At 48.6% G+C, this 14,973-nt stretch overlaps 1 protein-coding gene across 5 annotated transcripts in view; it reads left to right on the top strand.

Moving 5' to 3' along the window:
* NUP62CL (nucleoporin 62 C-terminal like) overlaps positions 1–14,973 on the top strand; it is a 109,539-nt gene that overhangs the window by 79,249 nt on the left and 15,317 nt on the right. For all 5 annotated transcript variants that reach the window (XM_030210220.1, XM_030210223.1, XM_030210219.1 and 2 more), the window contains 2 exons: positions 10,310–10,359; positions 10,660–10,794. In XM_030210220.1, the coding sequence (XP_030066080.1) occupies positions 10,310–10,359; positions 10,660–10,794 (185 nt within the window). The remainder of the gene's footprint in view (positions 1–10,309; positions 10,360–10,659; positions 10,795–14,973) is intronic.

Raw genomic sequence — 14,973 nt, 5'->3', positions numbered from 1 at the left:
AAAATAGGCACCTACTTGGCTTCCCACATATGTGACCTATTATAAAATTGCTCTCTATAACAGGTCTCCTTTGACATGAAAGCACCTATTTTATAATGGTGCTCATGTGTCTTCATAAAATAGTAGCACAAATCCTGCAGAAATAGTACCTAGATTATTGGTCCAGCTCGGGAGTAGGTGTAATTGTTAGCATGTGAAGGATGCACATTTTCCCACCTATTTGCAGGCTCAATGTGGCTTACAGAGTTTTGTTATGGTTTTGCCATTCCAGGATAATAGATATGATTAATGATGTAAAAGTGTTAGGGAGAGAAGAAAAGGATTAGGTGGATAGGTTTAGTATTACCTTGAGTTTGTACAGGTACAAAACAGGGGCTTCAAGTAGTACAAGTTTGAACCCCCTTAAATATAGCTGACATTGCTTGTACTATTAGTTTAGTTGTATTGAGGGGGCACACGTGGAGGACACAGCTGCAGCTGCCTGTCGGGAGACCAGTACAGTGTTTGCCCAGGCGTCTCTTATGTGAAGGGCTGGATTCCTCACTATCTCAGGAGCTGTGTGATCTGTGAGTTTCCTACATTGTGACCTATGTCTCCCTTCTTTGCTATGAAGTAACTGTGTGGAGGAGGGTTGACTGACATGGTCTTTTGCACCCGGCTGTAACAGACAGACTTGGAGAATAAAAGCAGTTTATGTACTGGGATTGAGCTCAAGCTGTGATAATTAACTGCTAGCCTGCAGCATATGATATATCTTTAAGGAAGAAAGTGAGTTGCAGGAGGGGTGACATGTGACATTGGAAGCTAACTCCTGACCCGGTATCTGCAGGATAATTTTGTTTGGATTAAAAAACTGATTGCTGGGAGGAAATGACGTCACGATCCAAGGTGGCGGTCTGAATGAGGAGCTCCGCCGGGGCTGATAGTTGTTGGCACTACAAACTTATACGGCGAGAGACGGATCGAGAACGACAGAGAGTACGCCTCCAGGCTATGCCACCAAAAAACCCGTTGAGCAATTTCGATATACACCGGAGCGTCGCGAAAAAGTGAACAAAGGGAGAGTGGGGCTGGAGGTGCGAGGATCCAAGATGGCAACTGCACACACCTCACAGGAGCACACGGTACGGAGCGAGGAACCCGCAGAGGCTGCAAGTATGTTGCAATCGGACGTAGCAGGGCTGCTTCAAGACTTAAAATCTGACTTCGTGGGGATCCGATTAGATGTTCAAAACACCTTCAAAGACATCAGAGCGGAGGTGCATGAATTAGGGTCCCAAGTGGGCGAAGTAGAAGGGGGGGATGGTGACCCTTCAATCAGAGGTGGACTCTATGCGGAGGAAGGCAATTGAGGAACAGGAGGAGTTGGGCCGGCTCAGGGAGCAAATTGAAGACCTAGAGAATAGGTCTCGGCGGAACAATTTAAGATTTAAAGGTATCCCTGAGCTAGATATTTTTTCCAACTGTGAGGCTGTCATAAAAGAACTATGCCAGCATATTTTGGCCTCGGGGTCGGACACCCACCCCCCCCCCCCCCACCCCCGGAGATACGCATTCAACATGCGCATCGAGCACAGGGACCCCGCAGAGATTCAAACCCGAGGGATATGGTTGTCTGCTTTCTAGACTTCCCCATAAAAGAACTAATCCTGAAACAGGCCCGGTTGAGCAAAGAAATTACCTGGAAGAATTACAAAATAGGGGTCTTTCAGGATTTGGCACGCACAATGCTGATGAAGCGTGGATCATTCAGAGAAGTTACTGGATTTATGCGTACTAAGGGGATCAGATACAGATGGTTGTTCCCCTTTGCAGTTTGGATTACAGTAGAGGGAAATCCCGCAAGGTTACAACGCCGGAGGAGGCGTGGTCGGCGTTGCGAGCCATGGGATGTCAAGATGTACCGGTGCAGAATCAGGAATCGCGAACTCAAGCGGCTCCTAGGAGAGATTCAGCGTGGCAAGTGGTGGTGGAGCGAGGAAAGAATAGGGACAAGCAGGCTTCCTAAAGTGGGGGCTGCTGAGACATTACGGACCCATGGGTTGTTACTGCTTTGCTACACTGGACAATAGAGCAAACCAGGACTTGAAAGGACAGCTGGTTAGCATGCTTGATGTGGAGTTTGGGGCAAGTCATTTGGTTGCTTTGAGAGTAATCGCTTTAACAGGTGGAAATGTGCTACCCAAATTGGAGTGCGTCAAGAGTGGCTGTTATACCTAATAGTGGTGTTGACTTCAAGCTGAACTGCTGAGGCTGGAGAGGAAGAGAGTGGAAGATCTGGTTTGCCAGAACGATGGGATGTTTCTGGGAGGGGAAGACATCCAGACTGTATAAGTGGCTCAGAAAGCACACAAAAGACTTGTGCTGGCGCAGTTTGATGTTAGACAAGAGAGTTTTTTGGGGGAGGAAATAGAGGGTTAGAGTTGGGTAAGGAACAGACACGGGTAGGGGGGGATAGCCTGTGTTTAACGGTTATAAGAGATGTGGGGAGGGGGATTTATCTAATGATATATATGATCAAAGCCTCTGGAAATGTTACTTTTCCTACTATGGCTGATCTTCTGGACCAGGGATTGGCAAAGGGAGCGGGGAAGGAGAGGGGAGGAGGGAAAGGGAAAAGGGGAGGGGTGAAGATGGGCTTCACCATCAGGGGAAGCGAAGCCGAGTTTTTAAGGAATTGAATAGGTTAAAATGGGATGTGACGATGATGCAAGAGACACATCTGAGACCGACAGACGCGCATTTATTGCGGCGCCGGCCCTTTAGAGAAGTATTGGTACATCAGGGGCGGGAGGCCAGAAGGGTTGGGGGAGTAGCTATAATGGTGAGGCACACCTGCGGGCTAAGCATACAAGAAGAATTTCGGGACTTGAGTGGCCGATGTTTGGGGATTAGGGGATTTCTACAAGGTAAGGAGATCACATTTATTAATATTTATGCACCTAATGAAGGTCAGAAGCAATTTTTTGATTCTCTGAAGGAGGAAATCCAAGGTTTTATTAAAGGCCAAGTGATCATAGGGGGGGGATTTCAATATTGCCCCAGACGCGGATTTGGATCATTCCAATGGAAGGAGAGGGGTTGGAAGCGCCGGTCGTAAGGCGTTGTTGAACTTTTTGAAGGAATGTGAGGTAGTGGATTGCTGGAGATTATTACATGGAACACAGAGAAATTACACCCATTATTCACATGCAGCACAGTCTTATGCGAGGTTAGACAGTTTGTGGGTACACCGCAACAGTTGGCATATGATAGAAGCAGCATGGAGAAAAAGAGAAAGAGGTCAGAAATCCTTGGAGTTACGAGCTCGCCTAGTGCAACTGGAAAAAAAGAGGCAACCCACAAAAAAGTTGGAGGAGGAGCTTACAGCAGTAAGGGGAGCATTGGCACAATTGCAAATGATAGAAATTGAATATATGCAAACCAAGCTGAAACAGCAGACCTTTGAGTTTGCTAATAAATCAAGCGCTTTTCTGGCACGTCGGTTGCGGGTGAGGCGAGTGAAGACACTTATTCAAAGGCTGAGAGATGGTAAGGGGGGTTGGCATTATGCAGATGTGGATATATCTAGAAGCTTTGGGACATACTATGAAGAATTGTATAAGAAGGGGGAGGATATGAGTAGGGGGGAAATAGGGCAATTTTCAGATCAGCTACAGCTCCCATGTCTTAGTGAAGCGGAGCGAGTATGATTGGGAGAACCGATAAGATGGGGGGAAGTATATGGGGTAATTAAGAACCTCCCGAATGGGAAGGCCCCGGGATTGGATGGTTACACCGCTCGTTTTTTTTTTTTTTTTTTAAGTGTTATGCGGAGGAGTTGGGGCCCCAGCTTATCAGGCTAGGGAATGGAGTATTGGAGGGAAGGGGGATCTCGAATTCAATGATGGAAGCAGGGATCTTTTTGTTGCTTAAGCCAGGAAAGGATCCCACTGTATTTGGCTCCTATAGACCCATTTCACTTTTAAATGTTGACGTAAAGATACTGGCCAAGGTGTGGGCCAACAGGTTGGGACGGGTCCTACCAAAGTTGATAGGGGGATGACCAGTCGGGGTTTATCCCGGGTCGACAGGTGGGTGACAACATTCGCCGTACCCTCCACTTCCAATGGGAAGCACAGAAGAGACTCACAGGGGCAATACTGTTAACACTAGACGCCGAAAAAGCGTTTGACAGGGTTGACTGGGTGTTTCTGAAAGAAGTTATGCAGCGTATGGGTCTTGGGGATAATTTCTGCAGGTGGATAGCAGCCTTGTATGCGGCGCCGAAGGCCTGTATAAAGATCAACGGCCAGACAGGGGCGGGCGCAGCAGGAGAAAGACGCGCCATCGCGAAGGCAGGCATCAGCTGATTCAGCTTTCTTCTTGCCCGTGCAGCGCCTTCGGACAGAGGAGAGAGGCGCTGCACGGGCCCGGTAAGAGGAAGGGGGGCCCGATGGAGGAGGGGAATGGCGGCGACGACCCCAAAAGGGGGCGAGGCACGGACGGAGGATGTCGGGAGGCGGAGCTGAGGTGAGAGAGTAGTGAGGAAGGGAGGGGGGCAGGGGCTTCTAGAAGTTTGCTTTTTCGGGGTGGGGGAGCGGCGGAAAGTGGGGAGCAGCGGGGGGGGGGGGCAAGGCCGTCCGTACAGGACGCTCCTGATGAGCGCCCTTGCCCCCTCCCGATCCTTTTTTAATTTTTTTATGTGTTTTCTGAGGTCCTTTGGACCAATCACAGCGCTTTTAGCTCTGCTAATGCGCTGGGATTGGCTCAAAGTTTGTTTATTTTTTCACTTAACACTTTTTCCTGGCACAGAGCTGTCCTAACGAGAGGTCCAGACCTCTCGTTAGTTTTCCTGCCTTTTTCCTGTGTAAAGGCAATCGGAAAAGGTTAGTGCATGTCGTTTCAATGGGGTTTTCACACTAATTGCTCATCTCCATTCCGTTTTCGTTAGCTGCTACTACCGTCGAAAAATAGGCTTTAGTGCATGGAAAGGATCGGAAATTCTTCCTTAAGGGCTCATTTAACGATGAAAAACGTTTAGTGCATCTGGGCCTTAATTATGGCAAAATAGTGGAGTGCATTAGAATTGAATTATCATGGTGGAAAGGGTTGTGGCTGTCGTGGTGGGGGAGGATGGCGTTAATAAGGATGCACGTCTTGCCTAGGCTGCTGTTTCTGTTTCAGTGTTTGCCGGTGGCGGTCCCCAAGCGGGAGATGCAGCAATTACAACGCCAGATATTGCAATTTGTATGGGATGGCAAACATCCCCAGTTAGCGGGAAGGGTGATATGGGTGGAGATTGAAAGAGGGGGTAGAGCAGTGCCTCGGCTTGAGTGGTGGTATCAGGCTGCTCAGGTCAAGATGGTGCTGGAGTGGGAAGGGGGCAGGCTTAAGCCAACAGGTCAAGTGAAACAATCGTACTTCCCACATAGGGTTTTAAAATCGTTGTTATGGTCCACTGAGGAATTGGGGGGGTGTTGGCGGGCATGGATAACCCTTATCTTAGGCACATTTTGACTGTATGGGAGGAGTTTCGGAGGAAGTGGGGACAGGGAGAGGGGTTCTCCACTAGGGCGGGGATAAGATGGGAGCTGAAGTTCGGGGCCGGGAAGGATAATCGGGTTTTTGTGCGATGGGATCACTTGGGCCTTTCGAGTTTTCGAGATGTGCTCCAAGGGGCCCAGATTAAGAGCTTTGAGGAATTGAGGTTACAATATGGACTCCCTGAAGGAGATCGTTTTTCTTACTTACAGATTAAGTATTTTATGGAAGCGATGGGATGGAGGGGGGGCAGCCCTGAGGATAAGGAGAGCTTGGAGAATTTATGGGGTATATTACGGAGGGTGCCTAGATCCATCTCGGTGCTATACAAATTTATGAGAGGCAGTGACCCTGCCCCCTTTCGCTTCAAGGGAGCATGGGAATCAGACTTAAATTGCTGCTTCAGTGATCAGGAATGGGAGAGGATATGTGGGGAGGTTCAAAAGGCCTCCACGTGCACTCTAGTGCAAGAGAATGCATACAAGGTGCTATCGAGGTGGTATTACACTCCTGAGAGAATTAGGGGTATGTACCCTAATGCTTCTGACCGGTGCTGGAGATCTGGTAAAGACAAGGGTTCATTTCTGCACATTTGGTGGTCCTGCCTCCGGTTGATACCGTTTTGGGAGGCGGTGATGAAAGCATTGGTAAGAATGTTTGGAGATTCCATGGTGTGTAGTCCACGGGTGTGCTTGCTGGGGATTTATAATGACAGTGACTCATGGGAATGGAGCAAAATGTTACGTTGGGGGTCTGGCGGCAGCAAAATGCCTGATAGCTCGGAAGTGGCGAGTTACTGGCCCTCCTTCCTTGGGGGATTGGAAAGCAAAATTAGAACAACTCATAGCTATGGAGTGCTTAACGGCATACCGTAGAGAAGGGGAGCTATGGTGCAAGAGAGGATGTTCTCGACTGCAAGAATGGATGAGGACAATCAAACTTGGATAGGAACGGGTGGTAGTTGGGGAGGGGGGAGGAAGGGAGGGAGGGGGGCGGTAGGGAAGGGAGGAACGGAAGAGGAGGGCTAGAGGGGGAAGTGAGGCAATTATATGCTTGAACAAATTTAAGGGGGTAGGACAGAGCTGAGGGTGTAGACCCTTGTTTATAGTGATTGGGGGTTGATAGTTCAATTTTCACCATAAGAGTGACTGGGTTGTTGTTTTGTTCTTTTCTGTTATATTATATGGATGTCCAATATTTTAGGACAACTTGGCATTATCTGTACTGTCTTGAACGTTGCTTCATTAATAAAAATATTTAAAGTGAAAAAAAAAAGCTGTTATAGAAAAGTGCATGCCCTCTTTTAGTTTCACTTAGTGAAAAAGTGAATCTATATTATTGTGAGCAGTATACTTTTAAACCTTGTTGATTGGGCTCTGATTGGCCTGGAGTTTGAAATTACCCAGCAGTTGTTGCTGGCTGTTGCTTCAGTCTTAGCCCGGGAGAAAAGAGAGACAGATCTGTTTGCTGAGGTTCGGTGAATTATATTTCCTGATCTTCCAGGTACTGTTTAGGCAGTATACAGATGTTTAGTTAGTGTTATAATTGATCCATATTTCAGTTACTTATTGTTTGCTAATTGCACTATTTTATTCCACAGTTCGATTTTTAAAAGACAATAAACAATATTACTTTGTTTTTCTAATTCCGGAAATGGCGATCGCCACTACGGTATTTGTAAGCCACATTGAGCCTGCAAAGAGGTGGGAAAATGTGGGATATAAATGTAGAAAATAAATAAATTATAAAATAGTATTGCATGCTAATATGGGTTTGCTTTAATTCGCGGCGCCAAATTTGGGCACACATCCCTGGTATTCTGTAACACTGTACAAATTTTAGGAACGCCCCTCCCATGACCATGCCCCTTTTGGGTTACACGCTATGGGATTTGAGCGCACATTGTTATAGAATAGCGCATAGTAAAATGTGCGCCCAGTTCCAAGTTGGTGCTGATAGTGCCAATTGGCACTAATTGGCTTCTTAGCCAATTTAATTGGGTGCACATTTTTGATTGATTTTTGCTCTGTTTTGGGCACCATATATAGAATCTGGGGGTAAGTGACCTGCAAAGTCCCACAGAGGTGTTAAGCCAACAGCATTCTGTAGTATCAGCTGATCTTATGTTTTCTAAGCCATTTAGAGCCCTGCCATTTTTGAACCAGTCCTTTGTTCTTCATAGGCATAACTATGCCTTTCTTCTTTAAAGCTGAATAGCTGCTAAAGAGATCTGCTTACCTTGGGATCTGACGACTCGGTCATGTGTCGCCATGCTACGGGGCAGACACTGAAAGGCAGAGCTCCGTGCGCGCCTCCTAATAACCGGTGAAATATCAGCTAAATAGCGAAGGAATCACGAGATACTAGATGCGATAGCTGTGGAGTCAGTTACCCCACCGGAGAACCAGGAAGATATAGCATTAAAGCGTTGAAATGACGATGAAAACGGTGCAGAAAAACCAGGAGAAATCAAGGCCGTCTGAAAACAAAATGGCCGACCCACACACCCCGGGGGAGAGAACAGTTGGATTGGCGTGGGTAGCTGAAATTACAGCTGAAGTGACAGCGGCAGTGGAGGCAGCGCTAGATAAAAAGCTGCAACTACTATATAATTGGGCAGAGGAGGCACATAGCATATAGATAATGTATGTTTGGAGCTGGATTCGGGACTGCAGCACACCTCTGACTTAGAAGAAAGTACAACGGCGCTGCAAGAGTCACATTCGAAATTGAAGCAGAAGGTGGCGGATTTAAAGACCAAACTGGATGATCTGGAGAACTGCAGTAGGAGGAACAATTTGCGCTTAGTGGGACTCCCAGAAATACTACTGGATAAAGACTTACCATCTTTTGTTGGAAGAGTGGATTCCTCGGGCGCTGCAGCTTGGAGAACAGCTTCAGCATTTCTGTTTGGAAAGAGCGCATCGGATTGGACCGATTAGATCATCTGTGAACCAACCAAGAGTGGTCATTTTTAAAAGCCTGAACTTACGACATAAACAGCAGATTTTGAATGAGATGCGGAAAGGGCACCAGCTTGCATATCAGGGACACAATATACTGTGCTTCCAGGATTACTCTCAGCATGTGCAGCAGCTATGAAAAGTTTTCACGCCAGTGTGCACCGAATTATACAAGAAGAAGATTCGCTTTGCACTCCTGTATCCAGCTAAATTGAAAATCATGGATAATGGCACGACCAGACATTTTGACCAGGTGAATGACGCCAGAGCATATCTGCAGCAAATGAATACAGAGGCGAGTTAGGAAGACACTGGGCTGAAGTTGCTGCATAGGCAGTAGGACTGTATGAAACTACATTCGATGGTTGGGTCTTCAGAAGAGGTGGTGAGGTTGCTGATTATGGTGGGGGATAGTAAGGCGGGAAAGAGATTATTGTGGGGAAAGTTTGATTTCACGGCTAACTACTGAGTTCTGTATTAGAAGAAGGACATATTGTGCTTAGATTTTAAGGGGATTAAATCAATGGATTAAGCATGGAGTACCATAGTGAGGGAGTTGAACATGTATGATTCTGAAGAAGGCATAGAAGGGGAGGAGTTGCGAGCGACGGAGGGTGACTTATCCTGATGGAGGAAGGGGATAGAAAAGGGGATGGGAGGGGGGAGGGTGGGCGTAAGATAAGAGCAAAGAGGTTGTCACGGAGGATGGATGATAATATGCAGATTCGGGTTGTGTGTGAGTGTGAGAGGGATCATGGGAAGAAGATGTTCTTTGGCTGTATATGCGGGGATGTTGAGGCTGGGGCAACATGCCTGCTTGATGATGATATATATATACTGTTAAGAATCGGAGTGTGTGTGGCGATAACGTAATGGGACTGAAAATATACTCTTGGAATGTGGGTGGTATATCATCGCCCATTAAAAGAAAAAAAATACTTCATAATTTGAAGAAGAAAGGGGCGTCAATAGCTATGTTACAGGAGACACATTTAACATCCCTGGAACATAAGAAACTACAAACTTGGGTTGGTAGGCAATATGATAGAGGCCCCTGCGGTGGGGAAAAAAGCAGAGGTAGTGATCTTATTCCACAAGTCACTTCAGGTGGGAAAAACAGCATGTGTACTTGGATCCTGAAGGGAGATGTATTATGGCTCTAGTATTGATAAACGGAGCTTCTTTTCTCCTGGGTAATGTGTATGCCCCCAATGTTTACAATAAACAATTTTTTAGGGATCTGATGACTCTCCTGAGTTCCTGTTCTTAATACTCAAGAGCCACCAGTTCAAACCTAGGTGTTTTCTTTCCATAGATTCATTCCAGACATGTAAGCTTAAGAGTATCACATCTAATGAAATCATGGTGATGATGCTGTCATATCTCTTATGAGAAGAGTTGGTGCTTGCTGACCTCCCATTTCCATGTCATTGTAACTTACAGCTTGAGATGTGCTACAGAAATAGCATGGATCAACTGGGCTAAAAAGGAGGAAGGTCGCTGCAGAGGGCTAGATGGGAAAAATACAGATGTGTCAAATATTGTATATCCGAGTAAGAGTTTAGAGCAGAGAGAAAATGTAAGAACTGCTTTATATGTCTGGAAAGCATAAAAAAGGAACAGTTATGGGACACACTCTTCTAGCTATGATTTACTTAGTGATCTCAAAAAGCTTAGTTAATTTTCTTTTTCACTTTGACATACTCTAATTGTTAGCATTTGACCCTGACGTTGATAATATGTAAACCAGTATAGTGCTTTGTGCAGTACTGTGTTAACTGGGCTCTCATAATAACCTCGCTGCCATACTTGTTTGCTTACAGATTACCACCTTGCACAGGGAAGTAGAGAAAGTAAAGCTGGATCAGAAGAGGTAAGACCATAGTGCTCCTATCTTGGGTTTGTTTAATTTTCACTCTTTTTTTTCCTCCTTGTAGAAGAATTCTCCTCCTCTCCACATTGACACCATATACACCCCCTCTACTCCTACCCCTAAATTATCTGCCACTCAGCATAAGACTTATTTCCATATATCCTTGGTTCCCTCCTGCTTTTTAGTCACCTTACTCAGCTAAGTGTTCTTTCCATTCAAGCCAAGCACCATTCACCATTATTTCATACATAAAGTCTTAAAGTCTTGTAGTCAGTATTTTCCCTTGTTGGATTTGTTTAGGTTGGATCAGGAGCTAGACTTCATCCTTTCACAGCAAAAGGAGCTGGAGGACCTCTTGAATCCTCTAGAGGAATCCATGAAGGAACAGAGTGGGACCATCTATTTGCAACATGCAGATGAGGAGCGGGAGAAAACGTAATGAAACTATGTACTTCACTGAGTGACGTTTATTAGAAATAATGGGCAGATTATTCTGTACAATTAAAGCTTGAAGGGATTATTTTAGGGTTGGTAAAAATTTTTTTTTTTTTTTGTTTAGTTTTGCTCATGCTTTACCTTCTGTAGTGTTTCACAGATTTTGTTTTCCTTATTTTTGTGTAAATTTGAAAGTATTAGTCTGGGTTTACTACATTGTAAAGTCCTATACTTTGTTTACAGTTGAGTATTGGTGTAGCGCAGAATCCTTTTGCATCAACTTGTTGTATCATAAAGGAAACAGCTGGTGCAGGGGTATTAGTCACCCTATGTGAACTTTCAGAGTTGTGCCACCTCCTCAGGATATCCACAATGAATATACATAAGAATATTTGCATGCAATACCTCCTTTGAATGCAAATCTATCTCATGCGTATTCATTGTGGACATCCTGAAAACCTGACCTATGTATGATACTTGAAGACCAGAGTTGCCTGTCCCTGATATGGCCCCTAATACCTCCTCTCTCACCAAGATTTTGATAACCACACTGAATATTCTCAATCACTGTACCATCACCTTTCCACACCTGTTTTTTTTTTTTTTTTTAAAGAAAGCATAATTGGACATCACTCACGCACTATCTCTTTCATACACGCACACTCCCTCCAGGTTAAAATATGCACTGATAGTTTTTGACTTCAGCTGTCAGGAGCTATTATTTTGCATTGACCAGAGCTGTTCTTTGTCATACCTCCTTTCCACGCCCCCCCCCCCCCCCCCCCCAAAGAGTTGCCACTCCAAACAACTGGTTCTTCTCCGAGGACAAGCAGGCTGCTTGTTCTCACGACTGGGTTGACGTCCACGGCAGCCCCCAGCAACCGGAAGAAAACTTCGCGTGCGGTCCTGCACGCAGGGCACGCCCACCGCACATGCGCGGCCGTCTTCCCGCCCTTGTGCGACCGTTCCCGCTCAGTTTTTTTTCTATTCCGCACTGGAGAGACGTGTTCCTTTCTCTCTCTTAGTCAGCCCCGGAAACCGGATCGTGGCCTAGCTGCGGTTTTTCTCTTTCGAGTACGCATTCGTGTGTTATTTTCTAAAAAAAAAAAAAAAAAGGAGTTTCCTCGTCGTTTTTAGCCGCGAGGGCGCGTTGTCGCGGCCTTTTCTTCTTTTTCGGGTGTGCTTTTCACTGCCACCATCGACGATTTTGACTTCGCCGACACGATTTTTCCGTCGATGTCCTCGAAGGTCCCGAGTGGATTCAAAAAGTGTGTCGGTGCGGCCAGCAGATCTCGCAGACCGATACTCACGCTTGGTGTCTCCAGTGCCTCGGCCCGGAGCATAATTCCAAGACGTGCACCTTGTGTCTCGGCTTAAGGAAGCGGACACAGGTGGCGAGGCAAGTTCTGCGGGACCGTCTTTTTGGAACTTGCGCCGGCCCTTTGACATCGACCTCTACGGCATCGGTGTCGACGGCCGGGTCTTCGGTATCGGTACTGATGTCGACGAAGTCGGCGCCGACTCTGGCACCGACCCCAGGAGTACAGGTACCTTTGGTCCGCCGGCCTGCCGGTGACGACGGGGGTGAGCGGCCACGCGGGCAGTTTGCCCCGGCCACTCCCTCTGCTCAGAGCCATCGGGACCGAACCCTGTTGGATCCGATACCTCGAGGCCGGGGGGGGGGGGGGGGCTCCACCTCCTCCTCCTCCTCCTCCTCGTCTCTTCCGCCGAGCGCCGATGACGGGCATCAAAAGAAAGCCAAGAAGCACTGTCATCGGTCGCTCACGGCGCACGGGACTGCCAGCTCCGGTACTTCGAGGGACGACTCGACGCCCAGGAAGCGGCAGTGCCGGGAGGAGCGTTCCCCCTTGGTCGAAGAGGTGTCGTGTCAGTCCCGCGGGTACCTCGGTACCGTCTTCTGGACCCGAGCAGCTTCCAGCACCCACACCGGTCCCTCTGCCTTTCCCGACAGCGGGCCTTGACGAGTGCCTCCGAGCCATTCTTCCCGGGATCCTGGAAGGGCTGATGTGCCAGGCTCTGCCGGCACCGGGGGTGCTTGCGCCCCAGCGCCATTGATGGAGGCGCCGGTAGGCTCTGGCCCGATGCTGAGGCCTCCAACGCCTCTTGCGGCACCGGTGTCGACCGCCACGCAGGTGGAGTCCCCATCGATGGAGGGAGCTTCGTCCCCGCCGCTCAACGCCATCATCGAGGACGTGGTTCCTCGCAGTCGAGACGGGCCCGGTTGAGGTCTGAGCTGAGAGAGCTCATGTCCGACACCGAGGAGGAGGCCTCGTGGGGGGAGGAGGAGGACCCCAGATATTTCTCATCAGAGGAGTCTGTGGGCCTTCCCTCTGACCCCACTCCTTCACCGGAGAGGAAGCTCTCGCTTCCTGAGAGCCTCTCTTTTGTCAGGGATATGTCCATCTGCATTCCCTTCCCCGTGGTTACTGTGGATGAGCCGAGGGCGGAGATGCTCGAAGTCCTCGACTATCTGTCACCACCTAGAGAGTCTTCCACAGTGCCGTTGCACAATGTCCTTAAGGAGACACTGCTTCGGAACTGGTTGAAGCCACTATCTAACCCCACCATCCCCAAGAAAGCGGAGTCCCAATACAGGACCCACTCAGACCCAGAGTTGATGCGGCCTCAATTGCCTTATGACTCGGCGGTCGTGGACTCTGCTCTCAAGAGGGCACGGAGTTCGAGGTATACCGCCTCGGCGCCCCCTGGGCGGGAGTCTCGCACTCTGGACTCATTTGGGAGGAAGGCCTACCAATCTTCCATGCTCGTGACCCGCATCCAATCATACCAGCTCTACACGAGCATCCACATGCGGAACAATGTGCGGCAACTGGCGGACCTGGTCGACAAGCTCCCTCCGGAGCAGTCCAGGCCCTTTCAGGAGGTGGTCAGGCAGCTGAAGGCGTGCAGAAAGTTCCTGTCCAGGGGTATCTATGACACCTGTGATGTGGCATCTCGAGCTGCGGCCCAAGGTATAGTGATGCGCAGACTCATGGCTGCGTGCCTCTGATCTGGACAACCGCACCCAGCGGCGGCTGGTGGATGTCCCTTTGCCGGGGGATAACATTTTCGGCTAGAAGGTCGAGCAGTTGGTGGACCAACTACACCAGCGGGAAACCGCTCTCGACAAACTCCCACCGGGCGCCTTCAGCATCCATCTCTGCAGGTGGACGTTTTTCCCGGGCCCGGCAGGCGGCACCCTACGCCTACAGCCGGAGCGAAGGCCTTCTCAGGCACAGTGACGGTCCCAGCGCGCTCGTTTCCGTCAACAGCGTGCGCCTAAGCAGCCCCCTGCGCCTCCACAGCAAAAGCAGGGGACGGGATTTTGACTGGATCCATGGGAACATAGCTGCCATCAAAGTATCCGTACCGGACGACCTGCCAGTCGGGGGGAGGTTGAAAGTTTTTCACCAAAGGTGGCCTCTTATAACCTCCGACCAGTGGGTTCTCCAAATAGTGCGGTGCGGATACACCCTGAATTTGGTCTCCACGCCGCCAAATTGTCCACCGGGAGCCCAATCCTTCTGCTCCCATCACAAGCAGGTACTTGCAGAGGAACTCTCCACCCTTCTCAGCGCCAATGCGGTTGAGCCCGTGCCACCCGGGCAGGAATTCTATTCCAGGTACTTCCTTGTGGAAAAGAAAACGGGGGGGATGCGCCCCATCCTAGACCTGAGAGGCCTGAACAAATATCTGGTCCGAGAAAAGTTCAGGATGCTTTCCTTGGGCACCCTTCTACCCATGATTCAGAAAGACGATTGGCTTTGTTCCCTGGATTTAAAGGACGCTTACACTCACATCCCGATACTGCCAGCTCACAGACAGTATCTCCGATTCCATCTGGGGACACGGCACTTTCAGTATTGTGTGCTGCCCTTTGGGCTCGCCTCTGCACCACGGGTGTTCACGAAGTGTCTCGTGGTAGTTGCGGCGTATCTACGCAAGCTGGGGGTGCATGTGTTCCCGTATCTCGACGATTGGCTGGTCAAGAGCACCTCAGAGGCAGGGGCTCTTCGGTCCATGCAGTGCACTATTCACCTTCTGGAGCTGCTGGGGTTTGTGATAAATTACCCAAAGTCCCATCTCCAGCCAGTCCAATCTCTGTAATTCATAGGAGCTCTGCTGAATTCTCAGACGGCTCAGGCCTTTCTTCCCGAA

The sequence above is a fragment of the Microcaecilia unicolor genome, chromosome 7, assembly GCF_901765095.1.
Source record: "Microcaecilia unicolor chromosome 7, aMicUni1.1, whole genome shotgun sequence".
In the NCBI taxonomy this organism is placed as follows: Eukaryota; Metazoa; Chordata; class Amphibia; order Gymnophiona; family Siphonopidae; genus Microcaecilia; species Microcaecilia unicolor.
The sequence above is the reverse complement of the archived record's forward strand: the minus strand, read 5'-3'. Positions and strand labels throughout refer to the sequence as shown.